Below are 21,642 nucleotides of genomic sequence, written 5' to 3'. Positions count from 1 at the left end.
GAAAACAGGGCGTGTCCCAAAGCCTGTTCGCCAGGAGGTTGTTCGTCAGACAGTGTTGGACATTGGTCAGTAGTGTCTGAGAAGAGAAGTAGATGCAAGATGTCAAACTGCAAAGGAAGTCCATCAGTTTTCCAAACTTTCATAAAGATCAAAATCTATTAAATTCTTAAATATTTCCATATGTTCAGAAAGGTACTGGTATACAAGAAATTACTCACAAGGCAAAATTTAATTCGTCTGAATCTTTAAATGCCTGACGTAAAAGTATGTAACGCTACAAGATATATTATATAAAGATGACTTAATACATTTTTATCAACATATGTTTATTGTGATCGTCAAGTAACACAAATATAGCAATAATTATAGAAGCTGAAGTAATGAATTAAAATTTGTGCCATGGGCAGGACTTGAGCCTGGGGCTCTTGCCTACTAGGCAAATGTGTTAGCCATTTCATTCACTGTAGTAGTATAGGTAACATAGCCAAATTCCCTTCCTAACACAAACCTAAAGTCAAGCAATTTTACAGTTTTGTATTAGGGAGGGCTTTGGACTAGGGTAGTCTGTTCATCTGTGTTATCTATGCTGCTATGATGGTGTAATGGCTAACTCATCTACCTTGTAAGCAAGAAAAAAAAAAGTAAGCAGGAGACCAGTGTTGAAGTGTTGACTGAGGTACAAATCTTAATTCATTTCTTCAGCTTCTATTACTATCGTAGATAAAGTTGAGATTTGTATGTCTCAAGGAAAATTTAGGTTATCAGATTTCCAGTAAAACATTCAGAATTTTTTATCGTTATCTTTTCATAATTCGGTTCATTGGTGGTTAAAATAAATAACTGCAAAGAGGTTAAAATGCTCTTAACGAAAGGTTCTGCTGAATTAATGCAGTTTCTAACTGGCATGAGTAATTCAGTGGGATCATTCCATACTGGTCTCTCATTGGAAGACTCATTGCTGAAACCCCCAGCCAGTCATACTGACACAGCCTCATCTCTCCTCCTTCCACTCCTCATCTTCTCCCTCCCCCTCCCCACCCCCACCTCAGGATCCCCCGAAACAACTTGTTTCATTCGTGGGCAATGAAGCCTGGCTACGTTGCCCAATCAGAGTGGAGTGGACAGTGGTCTGGTACCTGCCAGCTTCCCGAGCGGTATCTTGGAGATCATGGCGGCGAGCTTGTCAGGGTCGGGCCAGCCCTTCTTGGTCATCTCGGTCCAGACGACGGTGGGGTTGACGCAGTTGGTGCGGATGTTGTGCGGGCCCAGCTCGAGCGCCATGGCCCGCGACAGCTGGTCCAGCCCGCCCTTGGTGGCCGAGTAGACCGCGTGGTTGGGGATGGCCACCTGCACAGAAGCACAGGCCAGTGCTCAGCAGTGGCCAGGAGGAGACCCTGGGGATGACGTCAAGGTGGCGCAGCTGGGGCACCCACCATGGCGGTCTGGGAGGACACGTTGACGATGCTGCCACCCTTCCCGCTCTTGATCATCCCGTCCGAGACGACCTGGCTGATGTTGATCACCGCCTTCAGGTTAACTTCGAAGCTCCTGTAAGCGACAAAACCTCTCGTTAGGGACCTGGAGCACACGTGGCAGAGTTGCAAGACAGTGAACATACCACCACCCAACGGAATAAACAGGCACAGGACTTACAGAAAAGTGGATGGTTCTAAACATGAGCATCTACATCTGTACACTCAAAGCTACCATACGGAACGTGGCGGAGGGTGTATACTGTACCAGATACCTTTTACTCCACTTTCCTGTTGACATCTACCGCTACAGCTACAACCACATCTCTTTCAGAATAAAATTCGGTCGTAAGTTGCAAATATATTTTTATTTCGTTTTACCAGTTTCGACATCTTCAGAAGCCTACAAAATTAGGGACTTCATAAATATTTAGAACTTGCAAAAAATGGTTCAAATGGCTCTGAGAACTATGGGACTCAACTTCTAAGGTCATCAGTCCCCTAGAACTTAGAACTACTTAAACCTAACTAACCTAGAGCCATGACACACATCCATGCCCGAGGCAGGATGCGAACCTGCGACCGTAGCGTCGCGCGGTTCCAGCTTGTAGCGCCTAGAACCGCTCGGCCACCACGGCCGGCTAAGACTTGCATAAAAATATATCTGAAAGGTAAGAAATCTACACTACTGGCCATTAAAATTGCTACACCACGAAGATGACGTTCTACAGACGCGAAATTTAACCTACAGGAAGAAGATGCTGTGATATGCAAATGATTAGCTTTTCAGAGCATTCACACAAGGTTGGCGCCGGTGGCTACACCTACAACATGCTGACATGAGGAAAGTTTCCAACCGATTTCTCACACACAAACAGCAGTTGACCGGCGTTGCCTGGTGAAACGTTGTTGTGATGCCTCGTGTAAGGAGGAGAAATGCGTACCATCACGTTTCCGACTTTGATAAAGGTCGGATTGTAGCCTATAGCAATTGCGGTTTATCGTATCGCGACATTGCTGCTCGCGTTGGTCGAGATCCAATGACTGTTAGCAGAATATGGAATCGGTGGGTTCAGGAGGGTAATACGGAACGCCGTGCTAGATCCCAACGGCCTCGTATCACTAGCAGTCGAGATGACAGCATCTTATCCGCATGGCTGTTACGGATCGTGCAGCCGCGTCTCGATCCCTGAGTCAACAGATTCAGACTTTTGCAAGACAACAACCATCTGCACGAACAGTTCGACGACGTTTCCAGCAACATTGACTATTAGCTCCGAGACCATGGCTGCGGTTACCCTTGACGCTGCATCACAGACACGAGCGCCTGCGATGGTGTACTCGACGACGAACCTGGGTGCGCGAATGGCAAAACGTCATTTTTTCGGATGGATCCAGGTTCTGTTTACAGCATCATGATGGTCGCATCCGTGTTTGGCGACATCGCGGTGAACGCACATTGTAAGCGTGTATTCGTCATCGCCATACTGGCGTATCACCCGGCGTGATGGTATTGGGTGCCATTGGTTACACGTCTCGTTCACCCCTTGTTCGCATTGACGGCACTTTGAACAGTGGACGTTACATTGCAGACGTGTTACGACCCGTGGCTCTACCCTTCATTCGATCCCTGCGAAACCCTACATTTCAGCAGGATACCGCACGACCGCATGTTGCAGGTCCTGTACAGGCCTTTCTGGATACAGAAAATGTTCGACTGCTGCCCTGGCCAGCAATTTCTCCAGATCTCTCACCAATTGAAAACGTCTGGTCAATGGTGGCAGAACAACTGGCTCGTCGCAATACGCCCGCCACTACTCTTGATGAACTGTGGTATCGTGTTGAAGCTGCATGGGCAACTGTACCTGTACACGCCATCCTAGCTCTGTTTGACTCAACGCCCAGGCGTATCAAGGTCGTTATTACGGCCAGGGGTGGTTGTTCTGGGTACTGATTTCTCAAGATATATGCACCCAAATTGCGTGAAAATGTAATCAGATGTGAGTACTAGTATAATATACTTGTACAATGAATACCCGTTTATCATCTGCATTTCTTCGTGGTGTAGCAATTTTAATGGCCAGTAGTGTATTACAGAAACTCACTCAGTATTGGTTTAGCAGGTGTTTCTTCACAAAAGCGCAATGCCGTGATATGTCCAAAAATGTACATATTGTATGTGATTACTGCAATCAGAGATTGACACTTTACAGTAAGTGAATCGCAACTACATACATGACAAGCTGTTGTGCTAGCTGCGACGAACATATATAAAAGCACATAAAATTATAATTAAGATATAAAAATAAGTTATATATAATATATTTGAAAAAAAAAACATGGCACACAGATCTAATATATAAAAGGAATGTGATAATTTTCACATTTTATGAGAGATACTATGCAATCAATACAGTGTCTATTTTTAATGGAAGTTGATCATTCAACAAATCTTTCGAATTTAAGTGGGAATATTTCTATAAAACTTCCTGGCAAGTTAAAACTGTGTGCCCGACTGAGACTCGAACTCGAGACCTTTGCAAAGGTCCCGAGTTCGAGTTTCGGTCGGGCACACAGTTTTAATCTTGCAGGAAGTTTCATATGAGCGCACACTCCGCTGCAGAGTGAAAATCTCATTCTGGAATATTTCTATACCTCAGATTGTTCATTTTATGTTGGGTTGAATCACTTCGTTTATGAGGAACAGTGATGAACAGAACACCGCCAGGGGCTCGACGCTAAGTACGCACTGCAGAGAATATTGAAAATGTTCGGCAAGTTATATTCCGCAGTCCTGATTGATCTGCCAGGAGTCACCTGCTGAACTGAGCCTCAGTGATCGCTCAGTAAGGCGTCTTTTGCATGCTGATCTAGCATTTCATCCCTACAAAATGGCCAAGGTGCAGCAATTGAACCCTAGAGATTATGTTCAGCTTTTAAATTTTGCTCAAGAAATGGAGGACATACTTGAGCAAAATGAGAGCATTATTTTGTTTAAGAGTGATGAAGCTCATGTTCATTCGAACACCATAGTAAATCATCAGAACTATCTTTACTGGGCCAGTGAAAATCCTAAACTAATGCATGAGAGACCATTACATAGTACCAAGTTGACTGTGGTGTGTTGTAACTAGTGCAGATGTTACTGGTCCTTACTTTTCGCGAGGATAATGAGAACACTGCAACTGTAATCTCAGAAAGTTATAGAGAGATGATCACTGAATTATTCCTACCTGAATTAAGAAGAAAACGTGTTCCTATCCGGCGAGTCTGGTTTCAGCAGGACGGGCCCGCAGCTCACGCAATAAGAATTTCAATGGAAGCTGTTCGGACTATTATACGTGCTCACGTCATTTACCAGCTTGGTGACAGTAGATGGCCTGGTCATTCCCCAGCAAATGCCGGGATGGTTCTTTTGAAAGGGCACGGCGAACTTTCTTCCCCATCCTTCCCTAATCCAATGAGACCGATGACCTCGCTGTGTGGTCTCCTCACCCAAACAACCCAACCCCTCATTCCCCAGATGTGTCCATGTGCGACTGTGCTTCATTGGCTTACCTCAAGTCACATGTATACGAGCATGAACCACGTGCACATGAAGAACTGAAGGAAGCAGTTCGTGCAGAAGTCGTTTAAATTGACAGAGTAATGTTGGGCAGAGTGGAAGTCAACTTCTGAGAGCGCCTTGAGAAGTGTATCGCTGACAATGGCTGTCACCTGGGAGACCATGTTTTCAGGCATTAATTTTGTAAAACGGAAACATCATTTGAGTATTATTTTGCTAATAAATGTTTTTGAAGCACAAGTAACTATATATATATATATATATATATATATATATATATATATATATATATATATATTTTAAACGTCCGTCCTTTATCCCTCAGCCGATATAAGCAGACCACAATATTATCGCACTTAGGAGAAAGTGCGCTCTGGTCGACTAATCGTGAGTCAGCGCATAGTCGGGCTGATAGCGTATACACAACTGACCTGAAAGCATTGACACTGCGATGAATTTTCCTTAGTGGCCAACGTAGTTGTAAACTGTAACATCGCCGCGTGTTTCCGACAGGTTAAAATTTCGCGGTTAAGTGACAGAGTACGCTGAAAGCGGGTCTTAATCGCAAGGCATTGTAAAGAACAGTCATTATCACAGAATGAATTTCTTTTATTTCCATCAGTGGTCACAAAAGTACCGGTTTCGGTTAGCAACGATCATCTTCAGATCTGCAGCAAAATATGGGAGAGGAAAGACAAACAATAAACACTTTACATCTTAAAAGAAAAAAAACATACGCGATAATGAATATTATTATTTTCATAGAATTGGGAATATGTACTTAAAATATATGGAGGCATACTTATTCTTCAATATGTCCTAATTAAAAGGAAGCAAAATGGCATCGTCACAAATTACACGCAAAGTCAGCGTAGCTTCGTAGTGGATGCACTGGTCAGCCGAAACATCGTGACGACTGCCCACAGCAACGTTGGACGCCACCTGGTGGCGTTGCGGGCACGTGACGCGGCAACCAGAAGTATGTAAGCGGAGCAGACACGTAATAGTAAACACCCTAGCTACGATATGGACTGAAAACTGGGAAATTGATTGAGATAAGCGACTTTGACAAAGGGCAGGTTATTGTTACACAGTGCCTGTGAAGGAGTATCTAGAAAACGGCGAAGCTGGGCTAATGTTCACGTGCTACTGTCGTGAGCATCTACGGAAAGAGGTAGAAGGACAGTGAAACTACCACTAGGTACTAAATGGCTGGATGTCCATGACTTCACGTGATGCGGCAACGAAAGTATGTAAGCGAACATATGGACTGAAAATGGGGAAATCAATTGAGAAAAGCGAGATTGACAAAGAGCAGACTATTGTTACTCTGAGCCTGTGGAGGACTACCTAAAAAACGGCGAAGCTTGGCGAATGTTCATGTGCTACTGTCATGAGCATCTATGGAAAGAGGTAGAAGGACAGTGAAACTACCACTAGGTACTAAATGTTTGGACGTCCATGACTTCACAAAACGAGCCGTTTGGAGCCTTCTCCGCTCAATAGAGTAGGATAGATTGTGGCATCACTGCCAAAGGCGTACAACGCTAGTGCAGTCACACGTGTTTCGGAGCACACAATTCATCGTACACTGTCGAACATGGAGCTCTGCAGCAAACGATCCCTATGTTGACCCAACGACATCGTCAATTACGACTGCAGTGGGCACGGTAGCATAGGGATTCGACCGTCCAGCAATGGAAACGCGTCGGCTCTTCAGATGAACCACATTTCCGCTACGATAGTTCGATGGCCTTCTTCACAAACGCCGTCAACGAGGTGGACGACGGCTCGGAACATGCACACAGGCTGCTGGGGGCAGTATTATGCTATGAGAGACATTCTCCTGCAGTTGCATGGGATCTGTGGTAGAAATCGAAAACACGCTGACAGCTGCAAACCACCTGCATCCCTTCATACTTGATGGCTTCCAAGACGCCTATGTCATCTTTCAGCAGTACAAATGTTCATGTCTCGGAGCCCGAACGGTGGTACAGTGATTCGAGGAACATTATAGTGACGTCATGTTGGTGTTTCGGCCAAATTCGCCTGATGTAAATCCTGCTGAACCCATCTGGGTTGCTATCGGGCGCCATCACCGCGTACACAAATCAACGGTCCATGATTTACGCGAGTTACATGACCTATGCTACATAAATCCACAAATTTACCAACAAAACTGTCGGATTGCTGATGCGCAGAATCAGTGATATTTCTCGTTCCAGAGACATACGAACAAGCTATTAATCAGATGGTGTTAATGGTTTGGCTCATCAGTGTATTTAAAATATGGGGTAAACTAGGCTGGTGGGATCATACTGCTAATAGGGTTACCGCTCATATCAAGCTGTTGTACAGTAGCCACAACGTATGTTTGAATCGTAAGCTCTTCTGATGTCGGTACTGAAGTCTACACATATTACGCAATTATAAAATTGTTCAACATTCAATATAACGAAAAGGTGTAATAGGTAAAGTCATGGGAGTACCCAGCGAGGGGCGGGTGGGGGGGGGGGGAGGAGGGGGGCGGGGGGCAGCTGCCCCCATAGGAGATATTCGCAGTTTTTCACTAGTTTACTGTTTTATTTAATGAGAAATGCTGCATGTTTTCTCGGATTGTACAAGTGCATTCTTGTATTTAAAATGTTTATTAAAAGCAGTTTTTCACTGGTTTACTGTTTTATTTAATAAGAAGTGCTGTATGTTGTCTCGAGAGTCCTTGTTTCCTGAGACTAGTATGACCTGCCCCCCCCCCCCCCCCCCAGTTCAGATCCTGGGTACGCCCTTGCGTAAAGTCTGTTGTGAGCTTACTCAGTGTATAAGTTATTTCAGTGATAAAATGCAGTAAATTAAAAACACGAATAAAGGTAGATTTCAAATTGTTAAGAAGAAATTGGCTCTGACATAGTCTTGCGGTCATTTTAGATAAAAGTAATGACATATACAAGAAGAAGATTATGTACTTAATAAAGTAAATAAAACTGATAAAATAATTGCCGGTCGGTGTGGCCGTGCGGTTCTAGGCGCTACAGTCCGGAACCGCGTGACCGCTACGGTCGCAGGTTCGAATCCTGCCTCGGGCATGGATCTGTGTGATGTCCTTAGATTAGTTAGGTTTAAGTAGTTCTAAGTTCTAGGGGACTGATGACCACAGATGTTAAGTCCCATAGTGCTCAGAGCCATTTGAACCAATTTTTTTGATAAAATAATTAGTGAAAGAGGCGAAATGGATGAAAATAAAAGACTCAAGCCAGACTCAGATCAACGCCATCTGTTGGTATAGCCATCAGAATGCAGCGTAGGCGAGAAGTCGGAGGAAATTAACCACCACAGGGCCTCTCGTGCCATGAGATACACCGATCCAAGGAAAGTATAATAAAATATTGAACACTTACTCAATAATGTTATTATATTGCTAATGAACTTCATTACATATACAGAGAAGGAACAATCGAACACGAAAGTAATATGTACAGTGTAACAAAACTAATCCAATACGTGATGTACTCTATACTACCGAGCTAGGTGGCGCAGTGGTTAGACACTGGATTCGCATTCGGGAGGACGACGGTTCAATCCCGCGTCCGGGCTCCTGATTTAGGTTTTCCGTGATTTCCCTAAATCACTTCAGGCAAATGCCGGAATGGTTCCTGTGAAATGGCACGGTCGACTTCCTTCCCCATCCTTCCCTAATCCGATGGGACCGATGACCTCGCTGTCTGGTCTCCTTCCCCAAACAACCCCTCAACCCCCAACTCTATACTAGGCAACGAAAGGGCAAGATATACACAAGAGAGGTGTTCAATAATTCATCAGGCAACCACCGTAGTTCGTACCTCTCGCTCCTTGATTTTTCCGTTACCAACTGCGCTCGTCCTGTCCACCTCTCCCCCACCCTCACATACCTTGGACTCACCATTGACCGTCACCTCATCTGGATCCCTCATCTACGCTCTATCCAGTCCAACACCCACAACCACCCCCATCTCCTTAAACTCCTCTCTGGCCAGACATGGGCTTTGAACCCCTCTACCATCCTCCACACCTAAAAATCCTTAATCTGTCCCATCCTCTGTTATGCCATTCTTGCCTGGATATCCACCCCCCTCCCCAATTTCTATAAGTCCCTCCAGATCCTCGAGCACCATGCACTCCGCCTCACCTTCTGTATATGCCTCCCCACTGCTGCACCATCGTGCCCCCCCCTACCCTTCACCTCGACACCCTTCATCTCCCTTCCCAAGGTAGCTTTCGTCAACTCCCCCTCTCAGATGATGCCCTCTCACCCTCCGTTTATCCCTCCTATCAGCTATGATACTGACCTCCTCCTCGTTCCCTCTGTCCTTTTCCTGGGCTCCCTCTACCCCCTTCGATTATGTTTTTTTTTCACCTACCCACTCCTTGGCTCCATTCTCTCCCCCCCCCCGAGTCCTTTTTATTTCCCCTCCACTAACTTCCCCTGCCCTGCTCCCCCTTTTACTGTTACCTCTCCCTCCATTGGCTCCCCCCTTTCCTCACCCCCTCATTTGTCTGGGTCCTCCCCCCCCTCCCTCATACCCATATGCCTCCGTACTCAATAGTGCAGTGTTTTCCATGAGTGTTTAGTGTTGTGCATCCCCTTTTTAAAGTGCTTTGAACAGAAACCAGACTGTCACCATGTTTTTTAAATGTGCCTGACTGTTTCATAAGTGTTTTTAATCAGCATCGCTGACCTCTTTTTTTTTATGTTTTCTTCACAACTTTTTCGCCATGTACCAGTTTTAAACAGTCACTGTTTTATCAACTTTTAATTGTTATATCTCCTCATTTAGTTTTTTAACTTTATCTGTAGGCTGCAGAGCGGCGTAATACGATGCTGCCTATCCTCCCTCTGGGTGGGATGGGGGGGGGGGGGGGGTGCGATCTAAATACAATAAGGAAAAAAAACTCATATGTACCATTATGAAATAAAGCAAAGTGGTCATTAGGTGCAAAACTGCGTTACCCATTGAGCCTTTTCCTGACTCCTGTTTTTTGGCTGTGTAAATTTCAAGCACTTCCAGTAATTCGAGAGCATCTCCTTTTTGCGGTCTGTGAAGAATAACATAATTCTATTAATACTGCCTGTACTATGGTCGGTTTCTGTTAAATTCAACCCAAAGGACAGTTTTGTTAGTGGCTGTCAACGCTCCTTTGCTGTTGTTGTTGTGGCCTTCAGTCCTGAGACTGGTTTGATGCAGCTCTCCATGCTGCTCTATCCTGTGCAAGTTTCTTCATCTCCCACTACCTACTGCAGCCTACATCCTTCTGAATCTGCTTAGTGTATTCATCTCTTGGTCTCCCTCTACGATTTTTACCCTCCACGCTGCCCTCCAGTACCAAATTAGTGATCCCTTGATGCCTCAGAACATGTCCTACCAACCGATCACTTCTTCTAGTCAAGTTGTGCCACAAACTCCTCTTCTCCTCAATTATATTCAATACCTCCTCATTAGTTATGTGATCTACCCATCTAATCTTCAGCATTCTTCTGTAGCACCACATTTCGAAAGCTTCTATTCTCTTCTTGTCTAAACTATTTATCATCCATGCTTCACTTCCATACATGGCTACACTGCATACAAATATTTTCAGAAACGAATTCCTGACACTTAAATCAATATTCGATGTTTACAAATTTCTCTTCTTCAGAAACTCTTTCCTTGCCATTGCCAGTCTACATTTTATATCCTCTCTACTTCGACCATCATCAATTGTTTTGCTCCCCAAACAGCAAAACTCCTTTACTACTTTAAGTGTCTCATTTCCTAATCTTATTACCTCAGCATCACCCGATATAATTCGACTACATTTCATTATCCCCGTTTTCTTTTGTTGATGTTCATCTTATACCCTCCTTTCAAGACACTGTCCATTCCTTTCAACTGCTCTTCCAAGTCCTTTGTTGTCTCTGACAGAATTACAATGTCTTCGGCGAACCTCAAAGTTTTTATTTCTTCTCCATGGATTTTCATTCCTACTCTGAATTTTTCTATTGTTTCCTTTACTGCTTGCTCAATATACAGATTGAATAACATCGGGGGAGGCTACAACCCTGTCTCACTCCCTTCCCAACCACTGCTTCCCTTTCATGCCCCTCGACTCTTATAACTGCCATCTGGTTTCTGTACAAATCGTAAATATCCTTTCGCTCCCTGTATTTTACCCCTGCCACCTTCAAAATTTGAAAGAGAATATTCCAGTCAACATTGTCAAAAGCTTTCTCTAAGTCTACAAATGCTAGAAACGTAGCTTTGCCTTTCCTTAATCTTTCTTCTAAGATAAGTCGTAGGGTCAGTATTGCCTCACGTGTTCCAATATTTCTACGGAATCCAAAGTGATCTTCCCCGAGGCCAGCTTCTACCAGGTTTTCCATTCGTTTGTAAAGAATTCGCGTTAGTATTTTGCGGCTGTGACTTATTAAACTGATAGTTCGGTAATTTTCACATCTGTCAACACCTGCTTTCTTTGGGATTGGAATTACTACATTCTTCTTGAAGTCTGAGGGAATTTCGCCTGTCTCATACATCTTACTCACCAGATGGTAGAGTTTTGTTAGGCCTGGCTCTCCCAAGGCTGTTAGTAATTGTAATGGAATGTTGTCTACTCCAGGGGCCTTTTTTGACTTAGGTCTTTCAGTGCTCTGTCAAGCTCTTCATGCAGTATCGTATCTCCCATTTCACCTTCATCTACCTCCTCTTCCATTTCCGTAATATTGTCCTCAAGAACATCGCCCCTGTATAGACCCTCTATCGTTAAACCTTATATTAAAAGAGTGGCTGATCTGGTCAATGTAATACTAAACACAATTATTGATCCCGATCGTGTGTATACCACAACGGTCAAATTTGTTATCTGCGATTCTCAACAATTGATTTACGCGAAGTTTTAGAGCTTATTAACTTGAAAACCACATCCAACTTTAGATTTGATGAAACTTGTCTCTATTTGTTGGGCCGCATTACTGTGAAATTGCAGCGGGATGGTTTTCATCTTTTTCTGGTTAGTACTGTGTTCTGGCCGAGCCAAGTGTTTGCCCACTACCATTTACAGAAAAACCATCGGCTATTGCAATCTGCTTTAAAATACTGAGTTATTTGCGTATTTCACTGTCGGTCAAGGGAGAACGAAAGAGGTGTAGAAAGCTGTTTTATATCGTGGATGAAGGAGTGAACTGACGTTGATGATAAATACAGGATGTTTCACGAAGATATGCAAATATTTTAATGATTTAGTCTAGAAGTAAAACTAAAGAAAAAGTTCGTATAAACATAGGTCCGCAAATGTTTAGTTACGGAGTTTCGGATAGGCCTAGTAAAAGATTTTTCCAGAAATTTAGCAACTTTGCTAATTCAAGGCATCGCAAAACCGTGTGAGGTTAAAGTAAAGCACGATTTCCATTTTTTAATTGTTATTGGCGTGGTGAATCTAATAATACATTTCCCAGACGTGTATCTGGAGTACTTTTCCAGACCATGCAGAGTAGCAAAGAAATGATGTCGTAAAATTTTTAATTTATTAAGTACTTGGCCCAACTTGTTTTTTAAATTCCAGACAATTGCACAAAGTATTCCACAGAAGTTTTATAGAATTTAATTTAGGAAATATGATGATAACGTTAACTGAAACTGTATGAATGTGTCAGATAATCTGCTTTTATTAATACCACTGCACACGTGAATTCATTTTAAACCGGAAAAAACAAAGCTCAGTTTTAAGGAAGTTTTACAGTCTACATACAATTTCACAATACATTCACAATAAATGTTCAAAAATGTCTCTACTGAGTTCAATGCATTTAGCTCACGTGTGTGAACAGATTTTGTTGCTCGTATCAGTTTCACAGAGTTGGTGTTAATTTCGCCTACTGCATTCGTAATGCTAGCAAGTAATGCCTCGCGTGTATTGACTTTGCCCTCATAAACTATGTCTTTCATCCGTTCCCATACACAAAAATTCATTGGTGTTAAATCGGGCGATCTGGGTGGCCACAGACGTGTAGCACCAGGACCAATCGATTTCTGGGGAAAACGTTCATTTAAATCTGTGGTAACGGCGTTGATGAAGTGCGGAAGCGGGCCCTCGTGTTGAAAATACATGTGCAATCCCGTAGCAAATGGAAGATCTTCGAGCAAGCGGGGCATTTCTTCTTGAAGCAATTGTAAGTACGTCTCGCCAGTTAGACATCCTAGGAAAATGAATGGTTCAATAAAGTGTATGTTGATTATACCACGCCACACATATATGCTAAATCGCTGCTGGAAATTGCGTTGCACTGTTGCACTTGGAGTTGCTTCAGACCATACGTGCTCGTTACGTAAATTGATTATACCATCTCGAGTAAACTGTGCCTCATCAGTAAATAAAATGTACTTTTGTAACTGTCGATTAGTACTTAAGCAGTTGCACAACTCCAAGCGAAGGGCAAGATCTCCCGGATGTAAATGATGCACTTTTGGTTATGGTAAGGACACAGACTATTGTACTTCGTAACTAAACATTTGCGGACCTACGTTTATATGAACTTTTGTTTTTAGTTTTACTTGCAGAATCACATATTAAAATATTTGCGTATCTTCGTGAATCACCCTTTATATGTGCATGTGCGTTTTTTGAAAATGGAAAGTTTATGTCCATTGTTTACTTTTTTAATGGTAAGGCCTAGGTAATTAGTAGAGTTGTCGTTTTCTGCTTCTGCAGTAAAAGATAGTTTTGGATGCATACTGCCTACTGTTTGCGTAAATGCGTTTATGTATTTGGTGTCACCCTCTATAAGTAATAAGGAATCGTCGACTTAATGTTTATCGTATATAGTTTTTGTTTTCTTTTAGCTGTGGAAACTTGGCAAAAAACTGTCATTATAAATCATTCAAAAATATATCAAGGTGCCAGCGCATCTCAAAGCTATCTTATTCACAAATTCTAAAAATTAAATTATTCTGCACATTCCGCAGTAGTAATCTTATTATGGGTTATCAGATAACAACTCATAATTTCAATTCCTTGTTTTATTAGGATATTACTGGAGAGGTTTTTTATCTTCAGAAATGCTATTGTTGCAATATTTGGTATTTGTATATCCTTGATTGCCTTTGCTATCTCAGAACATTTTTTAATCCTGTAAATAAGTACTAAACCTGTAAACATATTTACATTTCTTATTACTTCTACCGCAATAAAAAACACTTATTCATAATGTTTACTGGTGTCGGTCATGGTCACAGTCTGACCAAAGCCTGTACCATTATAAAGACATGTTTTATTGCAGTTGAGATGGTTTTAATCCATTTTTAGCCAGACAGCTGTTTCTCCAAGAGAAATGTTCTAAAAAATTATTGTTGCTGTTAAGAAAGTTATTTAGTTTACAACATGTTGTTGAAGATCCGGCGTATCATGTGTAGATTATGGGATCCGAGACAAAAGGCATTTTGCCGAAAATGTTCACATTAGTACCGTACCTACTGAAGTGAGTTGCTCTCGGTTAGTCTCTAAGTCGATAACAAGGGCACTCATCGAAAGATCTGTATCCATGCGTTTGGCATATCTTCCCCATCAATTCTGTCTGTTATTGCCACACTTTAATCTTACTTACAAGAGATGTATAGACATAAAAGAACAAGCTGAACTAAACTAAACTCTGTCCGAAAGGGCCATGAAGGCCCAACGATACCGACCGGTCGCTGTGTGATCCTCAGCCCACAGGCGTCGCTGGATGCGGATATAGAGGGGCATGTGATCAGCACACCGCTCCCCCGACCGTATGTCGGTTTCCGAGACTGGAGCCGCCACTTCTCGATCAAGTAGCTCCTCTGTTTGCCTTACAAGGGCCGAGTGCAGCCCGCTTGCCAGCAGCGCTCGGCAGACCAGAGGGTCACCCATCCAAGTGGTAGCCCAGCCCGACAGCGCTTAACTTCGGCGATCTGACGGAAACCGTTGTTACCGTTGGCTGCAATGGAATAACGATTTTACTTATTTGAATGACACCATGTTCGTTTTTTGCTGACAGTGAATTTACTTTACTATTGCGATTTCGGCTTTTGTACCATTTTCAAGCATCTACACTATCTGATCAGAAGTGTCTGGACATCCTGTGTATTTCAGAATTGACCACCAGATGTCATGAGAGGTGGACATGCCATTATAAAAGGAGGCCCACTCCATCCCTCCTGCCTCTTCGTGCTCCCCCGAACCCCCCCTTTTTTTCTTTTCCTCTCATCCTGGGGCCCCCCACTGCACTTTCCTCTCCCCTCTTTCTCCCTCCTCTCTGCCCCCCCTCTCTCGGCAGGTCCCTTCCGACAGGTCTTTGTGTGTCCTCCATCGCTTACCATGGTTTTGTTCTGTGTGTTTTCATACTGTAGCCAACTTTCAACTTGTGCGTGTGACTGCAGTGTCTTTTAAATGCTCCACGACTCGCCAACTGTGTTGTTTTAACTTTACGTCGCCTTTTTTTAACTGTCCCACAATGAACATCACTGTGTAAGTGTATGTTTTAACCCCCATTGTCTGCATTTATCATGTTTTTATGTAACCCTTTTTCCACCTCTTTGATGTGCAGTTTTCTCTCTCTATTTCAGCATAATGTCACTCGGATGAAGAGTGGCCGATTGTGCCGCTGCCAGCCCTCCCCTGCCCGTGTGTGACAGGGGAATGAAATCAAAATAAAGAAAAAAAATGCGTAGTCAGTAAAGCAGTAAGAAGACAATCGATCGGTCAGGAGAGCTCATTGACTTTACACGTGGACTGGTCATTGGATGTCACCTGAGTAATCAATCCGTCAAGGATATTTCAATACTTGTAAAGCTGCCCAAGTCAGCTGTTGGTGTTGTGATCGTGAAGTGGAAACGGGATGGAACAACCACAACTAAACCAAGATGAGGGAGACCTGATATACTGATGGGCAGAACCGTCTATCATCGTGGTGGGTGGCTGTATAAAGTCGCACGAAATTGGTGGAAGGAATCCCTGGTGAGTTCCAAACATCTACCAGCAGTCCAGGTAACACAATGACAGAAAGTTAAAAACCAGCTACAACGGTCGAGCAGTTCCTCATAAGTCAAACATTTCTGCAGCCAATGCTAGGCGATACTTGGGCTGCCACTGGGCAGTGGATGACTGGAAACGAGTTATTTCGAGCCTCATGCTACACCTTGTGACAATCTGATGGAAGGGTTTGGATTTGATGATTGTGTAGAGAACACTACCAGTCATCACTTGTAGCGCCAACAGTGGAGTTAGGATGTGATGGTGTTTCGGTATAGGGACCTTTTCGTGCTTAGGTTGTGGTCCCCTAACTGCGCCCAAGTAAACGCTAAATGCGGAAGCATATGAACACATTTAACGGGATTGTGTACTGCGTGTACTAGGAGAACAGTTTGGTGAGGACGATTGTTAGTGTCAGCATGACGGTGCATAGCAGCATCTGTGATGCTATGGTTTGTGGGCAATAACAATCCAGAAATGGACTGGCCTGTCCAGAGTCTTGAGTCTGCAGAGAGCTAGAACGTCGACTCAGATCAAGACGCTAGCGTCCAACTTAACTATCTCCTCTGGTTTCGGCTCTTGCGGAAGAATGGGCTGCCATCACTCCAGAGAGACACCTCACTGAAATAGCTGTCCGCCCCGATAGTTAAATGGTCAGCTGGCCAGAATGCCGTGCAAAGGGGCCCGGGTTCGATTCCCGGCTGGGTCGGAGATTTACTCCGCTCACGGACTGGGTGTTGTGTTGTCTTCATCATCATCTCATCCCCATCGATGCGCAAGTCACCTAAGTGACATCAACTCGAAAGACTTGCACCCGGCGACTGGCATACCCGACGGGAAGCCCCAGCCAGACGACATTTCATTTCACTGAAGTCGCTCCCAGCACAGTTCAAGCCGTTACGAAGGCAGAAAGTGCACACAACCCACATCAGTATCTACTACCAGATGTGCGGATACTTCTGATAAGATAGTGCATAAAGTATGATGCAATATAATGAGAACCACACAATATCAGGTTAACATCAAGGGGAGTGAAGTGGCCACACCAAAAAAAATTGAATTTTTGACAACTCGTGGTTGTTGGCAGATGCTTGCCACTTCTACATTTTAAATCTGCATATAATTAGGTATCACGCCGAGTATTTTTGATAGAAAATGAAACAATCGTGCGGCACTGGCGGCCACGAGGCCCCTTCTGGGGAAGTTCGGCCACCAGGTTGCAAGATTTATTACAGGGACGCCACATTGGGCTACTTGCGCGTCGCTGATGCTGAAATGACTATGAGGCCAACACAACACCCAGTCCAGGAGCAGAGAAAAACTGCAACCCAGCCAGAGTCGAAACCAGACCCACTGCATGGTAGGGAAACACGTACCACTCAGCGAAGCAGGCGGAAGTGTTTAACAGAAATAGTGATATATAGAAACAATACACATCGTTCTGAAGGCTTGCACACTGATCACTTTCCCTACCCTAAGGGGGTAAAGGCCAGTTGCAGTGAAACAGGATCCCTTGCCTGTTGTTCTGATTTCTGGACATACTGCCTACGCATATTTATGCCCTAATACCTAAAACAATGCGAAGCAGCTGCAGTAGACCGTTTTCAGTCGAATTTTTGTATCAGACCGGATGTAAGAACAGATTTTAGACAATATAAATTAATCATCTGAAATTCGTCACAAAGGGACAGAATGGCGGATCTGGAGTATTAAGCGTGATTTAGGGAAGTAACTAACTCTTACTAGAGTATATTTCCGGATCGGGTGCCATGTCGCATTAGTGGTAACAAATGTGAGTACCGAAACGAAAAAAAAGCAAAAGAAACTACATCTGTAGCGAAAAGGCGTTGTTTGAACTCTGATATAAAAAAATTATATCTCTACTTATCAGTGAGGTATGTCTTTTACCGGTCCAATGATAGTGAGTGTTTTTACACTCAAAGAAAAAAAAAAAGACGCACCACGCAAGAATTATACGAATGGGACGGAAATCGGTAGATGTGAAGTATTATGTGAATTGAAGGGGCGGGGGGGGGGGGGGGTAATAAAAGGAATGGGAAGGAACTCATCATATCAGTTGCATAGGAACTTCCCGCAGAATTAGAGGCGACGAGTGAAAATGTGTACTGGCGCTGGATCCGAATACTGGACCTCCTACACAGCTGACAGATGCGTTAAGCACTGTGCCATCCGGACACAGCAGTCATCGCAAATCGACGGACTATTTAGGCGCGGCCACCGGCCGACGTTCACTCCCATCCAGCGCCACCTATCAGCAGACCCCATCCACGCCCCCCATGCTCACTACTTCTAGATTCCCGCTGGAGACCGAACGATGTTGTGTATCTGCGCTGTAGCTTGTGGATTTAGTCCCCATCGAGGCGAATCAGTAGTATGAATGCGATGTGTCTTTTCTCTTGGACATGTCACGTGAAATACATGTAGAGGCAAATAAGTGATTAGAGTTTCAGAAAAATGGATCCCGAACTAACTGTGTGGCCCTGCCTGCTGCAAACGTTCTCAGCTTGGAAGAGATCCGGCGGCCTTACCAGGCATGTAAGGATTTGGCAAGAACGAAGACATGCAGGAGAAACTTTTGAGCTGTGCGGACAGGCGTTATTTTGCTGAAATGTAAGACCAGGTTGGCTTGCTATGAAGGGAAAGAAAACAGAGCGTAGGATACCGTCTACATTGTGTTGTGCTTTAAGATTGCCGTGGAGATCCTCCTCGTTGTTGAGGCGTACAGCAGACGACAGTCAAGTCGGTATCCCACCGCCGTCTGTGGTGTCTTCAGAAATCTCTTCCCTGGTCATTGGGGCTCACTCTACCCCAATTAATGAGATTCCAGGCCGAATACGTACCCAGAAAACTGTGCGATACCAACCGAACTGTCGCCCACCATATTGGCCCGACATCCAGGGGGGCTGTGTGTGTTTGTGTTGTCCCCATCAGCCGGTCGCAGTGGCCGAACGGTTCTAGGCGCATCAGTCTGGAACCGCGCGACCGCTACGGTCTCAGGTTCGAATCCTGCCTTGGGCATGGATGTTCGTGATGTCCTTAGGTTAGTTAGGTTTAAGTAGTTCTAAGTTCTAGGGGACTTATGACCACAGAAGTTAAGTTCCGTAGTGCTCAGAGCCATTTGAACCATTTTGTTGTCCCCATCATTTTATCGTCATTCGGGAAAGTGGCGAGACTGGACAGTGACAAGATAGAAGTTTCTATTGGCGCTGATAACCACACAGTTTAACGCCCCACAAACCAGATATCATCATGGGAGATCTGAGGTTCTCCTGGCGAATACAACTTTCAAATAACTTCCGGGCATTCAGCCAGGTAACACTTTCAGCGACCGCTGAAAGTGTTACCTGACTGAATTCCCGGAAGTCAAATATCATCATCATCATCAAAGTGTATAAATATGTCGAAGCATATGAATAAACAGTCAAAACATAGCTGACCTAAAGCATTCCTTTTATACTGGTTGGTGAGAAAGAGTCTGGAAAGCTTGTAGAATGTGCTGAGAAGTACATGCTATGGAAAAAACTTCATGAGTTGCGCCGTTTCCGAGTTAGGTAGCATTGCAGTTAGCCAGGCAGGCCGTTGCGCCCGCAAATTCAATTGGCCCACAAGATACATTTAGTGTCACTTGTTGTGACAGCGTAGTTGATAGCACTCGAGACTGCTCAGTCTTTGGCTCGGGTTGGATCTTTTCCACTGAACGATGTCCAATTTTTGTATCGATCTTTTGTTCGGTTACAAGATACCAAATGGAGAACACATTTGGTGGCACTGTCTCTGAAGGGGTGCTTGAATTTGCATGCACAACGGCTCGGTTGGCTAACTTCAGTGCAAATTAACTCGGAAAGAATGCAACATGTCGAATTTTTTCTTAACAATTTCCGACTATCCTCTAATACCCTTACAAGTTTTTCAGATTGGTTCTGACCACCCTGTACAAGCAGCACACCCTGCTGTAACAGTGAGAAGAAGGGAGCCAGCTGAAAATTCGTTCTGCCATTGGCAAGAAAAGGTGAATGTGCTTCTCTGCAAGAAACTGACAGAAAAGTGGGGAACCAGCTGCATCAAACCTCATTCCGCCTTCCTCACCAAAAATTTTGGAATGCGAACATATTGCTTTTTTGCGCTGGAAGAGAGTAGCAGAGAGACACTGACGGTGGAAGATAGAGCAGGCACTGCCAGTGGAAGAGGAAGTGAGAGGAGACCATGAAGGATGGAGATAGAAAGTGACAGTGAAATAGAAAGAGAGATGGACGAAGACAACAGCAGTGGAAGTCAAAGAGGGAGTGTGACGCTACAACGCAGTCCTTGCTATGAATTTTTTCGCTTACTTAACACACCAAACTGTTTGTATACGATGTATTGTCTAGTGTAAATATGTATTGTAAGTACTATGTTTAAATTATGTAATATTTAACATTGGCAAGTCAGGGCATATTTAGTTAACGTTGAAGTCAGATTGTTTTGTCGTGCCACTGGGCGCGGGAGCGCGCCAGCAGGCAGTAGAAGCAGTGACGCCGTGCTCGAAGTAAGACTTACAGTCGAGTGCTGCTAGTCCTAGCTGTGTTACATCTAACGGCTAGTGTGTGGATCTAAGTACGACGGGGAAGTAATGGTCGGCATATCTGGAAGCATGGCCGGGCAAGTTATTATGGGTTAATGGGCAAAGTTCTGAAGAAACGAGGGCTTAAATGTGAAGCGCACTTTGGGCCCAAGTCGCAACAGTAAAAGCCCGCTGCCACATTGTCACCGCCGTGGACTTCCGTCGATCCACCGACAACGAGGGAAGTAAGATCTACGTAATTTTCGTAGGATAAAATTGTAGAAGGCTTGCCAGTGACTGCTTTTCTCTGAAGTTGAACAATTAATAACAAGCGCTTTATAATCGAAGTGTCGCAGTTACATTCCGCCCGACTACAACACCAAGTAGGTTCCTTCCGATCCTTACGTTATTGAAACGAGTATGTCACGCCATTATCAAGAGAAAATATGTTAATTATCACATTATTTGCATAGACGGTGAAGAGCAAATTTCAGACTGGTTATCGTAGTTAATTGTTGCACTTAATAAGCTTACGCCAACCGTAGTAACTTAATAATAGACTGAAGTAATAAATTGCATTATTAAGATTTATTTCAATGCATATTCAGCTGAAGTTAGTTCACGGATATTTCATGAAACTACAAAGCTTATTGCACCCGACAATCGCCCAATTAATGAATTATTATCGTTCAAAACATAGTTAATCAATTATTGGCAATATATTTCATTATCAGTAGATTAAACTGTGCAAAGTACGTAATTTTAAAGACAGAATTACAGTCAATTATTCAAAATCTCCATAGATAATTATCTGTGTTGTCAGCACTGCACTTAGTTGACAAATTAATGTTTAGGTGTAGTTAGATCGTTATCACATTATTTTATATGACTACTGAGCCTGACACAGCCCTTACGTAAAAGTTCCCGCTCCACCTGCTGCGCTGCAAACAGGTAAACTTTATTTGTGACACAATTATTCCCGTACTTAACAGTACTGTCGCTCATCAGTTGAGCTGGCGACCCATTTTTTAATTGATTTTAACTTA

The 21,642-nt window shown here is 43.7% G+C and overlaps 1 protein-coding gene across 1 annotated transcript in view; it reads right to left on the bottom strand.

Annotated features, from left to right (window-relative positions):
* LOC124717164 (D-erythrulose reductase-like) overlaps window positions 1-21,642 on the bottom strand; it is a 59,780-nt gene that overhangs the window by 26,974 nt on the left and 11,164 nt on the right. The window contains exons 3-4 of the mRNA XM_047243934.1: window positions 1,434-1,548; window positions 1,137-1,347 (exon numbers count right to left, since the gene is read on the bottom strand). Coding sequence (XP_047099890.1) covers window positions 1,137-1,347; window positions 1,434-1,548 — 326 coding nt within the window. The remainder of the gene's footprint in view (window positions 1-1,136; window positions 1,348-1,433; window positions 1,549-21,642) is intronic.

Source organism: Schistocerca piceifrons, chromosome 9 (genome assembly GCF_021461385.2).
Source record: "Schistocerca piceifrons isolate TAMUIC-IGC-003096 chromosome 9, iqSchPice1.1, whole genome shotgun sequence".
Classification (NCBI taxonomy): Eukaryota; Metazoa; Arthropoda; class Insecta; order Orthoptera; family Acrididae; genus Schistocerca; species Schistocerca piceifrons.
Note: the sequence above shows the minus strand (reverse complement) of the source record. Positions and strands in the feature narration are given on the sequence as shown.